General features: G+C 42.4%; 1 protein-coding gene across 1 annotated transcript; it reads left to right on the top strand.

The window, feature by feature from the left end:
• The first annotated feature begins 582 nt into the window (after positions 1–582).
• Positions 583–2,373, top strand: LOC122064701. The gene has a single exon (XM_042628464.1). It carries the CDS (start codon positions 960–962, stop codon positions 2,073–2,075), a length of 1,116 nt encoding a protein of 371 aa, XP_042484398.1. The 5' UTR covers positions 583–959; the 3' UTR covers positions 2,076–2,373.
• The last annotated feature ends 240 nt before the right edge of the window (positions 2,374–2,613 follow it).

The raw sequence follows: 2,613 nt of genomic DNA, 5'->3' as shown, positions 1-2,613 counted from the left end.
ACCAAATTAACCTTGCCAAAAATTGTATATTTTTTAGGTAAAGATTGTTAGTTTGGGGTAGGAAACACTTAGACGCACATATCAATGAGAGCATAGGGAATGAGAGCATTTTCAACGCATACGAGGATTGTAGCAATCGAGTCATGTCATGCACACAAGGGTCGGGGCAACACAATCATTTCACGCACATAAGGGTTACAGCAATGCAATCAGTTCAGACACACAAAGGTTGCAACAATGCATTTATTTTACATACACAAGAGTTGCGGCAACACTGTCATTTCACGCTTGCTTTCTATGAACATTTCCAATATTTTCTATGCGAGATTGACAAGGTTTTTTTTTCTAATTTATGAAGAAAAAACTAATCCATATCAATGAGCCTTCTAAGACTCGATCTCTACTCTCTAGCAAACTAGTCTCTATAGCCGGTGGTCTATTGTCCTCTCTCTCTCTCTCTCTCTCTCACTCACTGGGGAAAAGGAGAGAGCCAAATATGAAAATCTTTGGCCGAGGTAGTGGTTAAAGGAGGAGTCTTTAATTACGGATTTGTCCATTCTTTCACTCAATTCCGCCCTGCAGACAATTTATATCGCGCCTGCTCCTTTCGTTTTTATATCGCGCCTGCGCCTCTCATCACTCGTCATAACTGTCCTGGAAACGTAAAGGTGACGACTCAAGATCACCTTACGTCTCTCTCTCTCTCTCTCTCCTTATCATATGTATATGCTTTTTAAAATGTCTTTTGATGATCATGTCTGCACTTTCACATTCACACCCAATCTCGCTTCCTTTCTTTTGCCCTCTCCTTCTGTAGTGATTTCATCCCTCAATTAGCTTTTCCTGCTCTCTCTCTCTCGCTCTCTCTGCTATCAGCCTATCACCCTTGATATCCTCTTTAAAGTTTTCCTGGTCTTTGCAAAACCCAATTTGGGAAAGTAAAGAAAGCAGAAGAAACCATGAAAGACAGAGGCAAAGCTGTGCAAGTCAGTGGGGGTAATTGGTTTTCAGACTATTCTTCATCGGACGTTCCCTGCAGAAAACACCCATCTTCCTCCTCTTCAGCTGGAATCTGCGCTTACTGTCTCAAGGACCGATTGATAAAGCTCGTCTGCTCCGACTGTGGAGAACAACGTCTCTCCTCTTGCTCCTGCTCCGACATATCTTCCTATCGCAATTCTTGTACCGTCGAGGTTGGTAGTGTCGGCCGGGTTTCCTTCCTCATTGAGAACGAGAAGGCTGACTTATTACGTTCTAATTCGAAGCCTGTCTGTGATGAAAAGTCTGAATCTGTTGTTCTTCTCAAGAGGAGTAGCAGCAGCTCCATTGATGTCCAAAAGAGTGGTCTTTGGAAGTTTAGGAGGTTTTTCAGGAAGAAAAAAGAAAAGGGTCTCGAGATTTCAGAGAAAATCACTGGGGTTTCCGAAGATAAAGGTGAAATGTGGATTTTCAATTACATGGGTATGTCTAGATCCAGGTCTGTCAGTGGTTTCAGGACTAGTCTTGATGAGCCAGCCGGCATTAATGGTGGCGTCCCCTTTTGTAATGGAGATACGGTTTCAGAGTCAGGAGAGAAGAACGATTCTGGTTGTGAGGTAAAGCCTACCTCGGGTGGCCGTAGAAGCTTTAAGTTAAGCAGCTTACCAGAGCCATTACCTGTTATTTCTGTAGAAACAGAGAGTGGTTTAAAGGGTGTGAAGAAGGGTGGGGGTTTAGAATTTGGGAATAGTTTTAGAGCTATAAATAGTAGAAGTTCATGCCCAGTAGCAGCAGAAGCAGATTTCAGTGGCTTAGATGATTCGGGCTTTATTGATTTGAAGCTTGGTTCTTCTTCAGAATTAAAAGCAGAGCTCTCTGGTCTGAAGATGGGAGGTTGTTTCTCTGAATCAGAACATGGGTTTAGCAGTGCAGGACCTGGTCAATTTTCGAAACATGGAAGCCGTTCTTTTCATTATTCGAGGGGAGATGAGTTGTGGAGTAATGGAGGATCGTGCAGGATCACAGTTAACGAGAAAGAGATTAAGAAGAGAAACAAAAGCCTGAAAGTATGGAGATGGGTATTCAGGCATCATTAATCAAATGGGAAAGAAAGTGCAAAGGTAAAGTAAAGCATGTCTTATGAGATGAGAAGAAAATTTTGAGATTTGGATCTTGGCGGGGGGTTTCCAGGGATCTTAAAGTAGGATATTTTGGTGAACTGAAGCTCTGGTTAATGTTGTAGTGATTCATTCAGTGTTGATCACTCTTTCTTTCTGCTTTCTTCTCATGAGATTAAGCATCTAGCTACTGTAATATAATGCTTTCTTCTTCATCCCTCTCGCTAGAATGTTTTTTTGTTACTAAATTTCATGTTTCGCTTTAAGCTTTGAATTTCCTTTCACTAAATTCCCAATTGGGAAATGGATTCTCTCATTCACATGTTCAGGATATTTTTTCCTTTTTTTTTTCCTCCCAAGGGAGAGCGTGGGGGTGGGGGAAGGATTTAGTCATGGGTATGGATTCGGCTCCGTGCCCATCGCCCAGGTTTTACCCATACTTACTTGGGCGAGCACCACGTGTCCAGACAATGATCTAACAGTTTTTTACGCCTCATTCACCGCGCCTGTCATGCTT

The sequence above is a fragment of the Macadamia integrifolia genome, unplaced genomic scaffold (assembly GCF_013358625.1).
Source record: "Macadamia integrifolia cultivar HAES 741 unplaced genomic scaffold, SCU_Mint_v3 scaffold1718, whole genome shotgun sequence".
In the NCBI taxonomy this organism is placed as follows: domain Eukaryota; kingdom Viridiplantae; phylum Streptophyta; class Magnoliopsida; order Proteales; family Proteaceae; genus Macadamia; species Macadamia integrifolia.
Note: the sequence above shows the minus strand (reverse complement) of the source record. Positions and strands in the feature narration are given on the sequence as shown.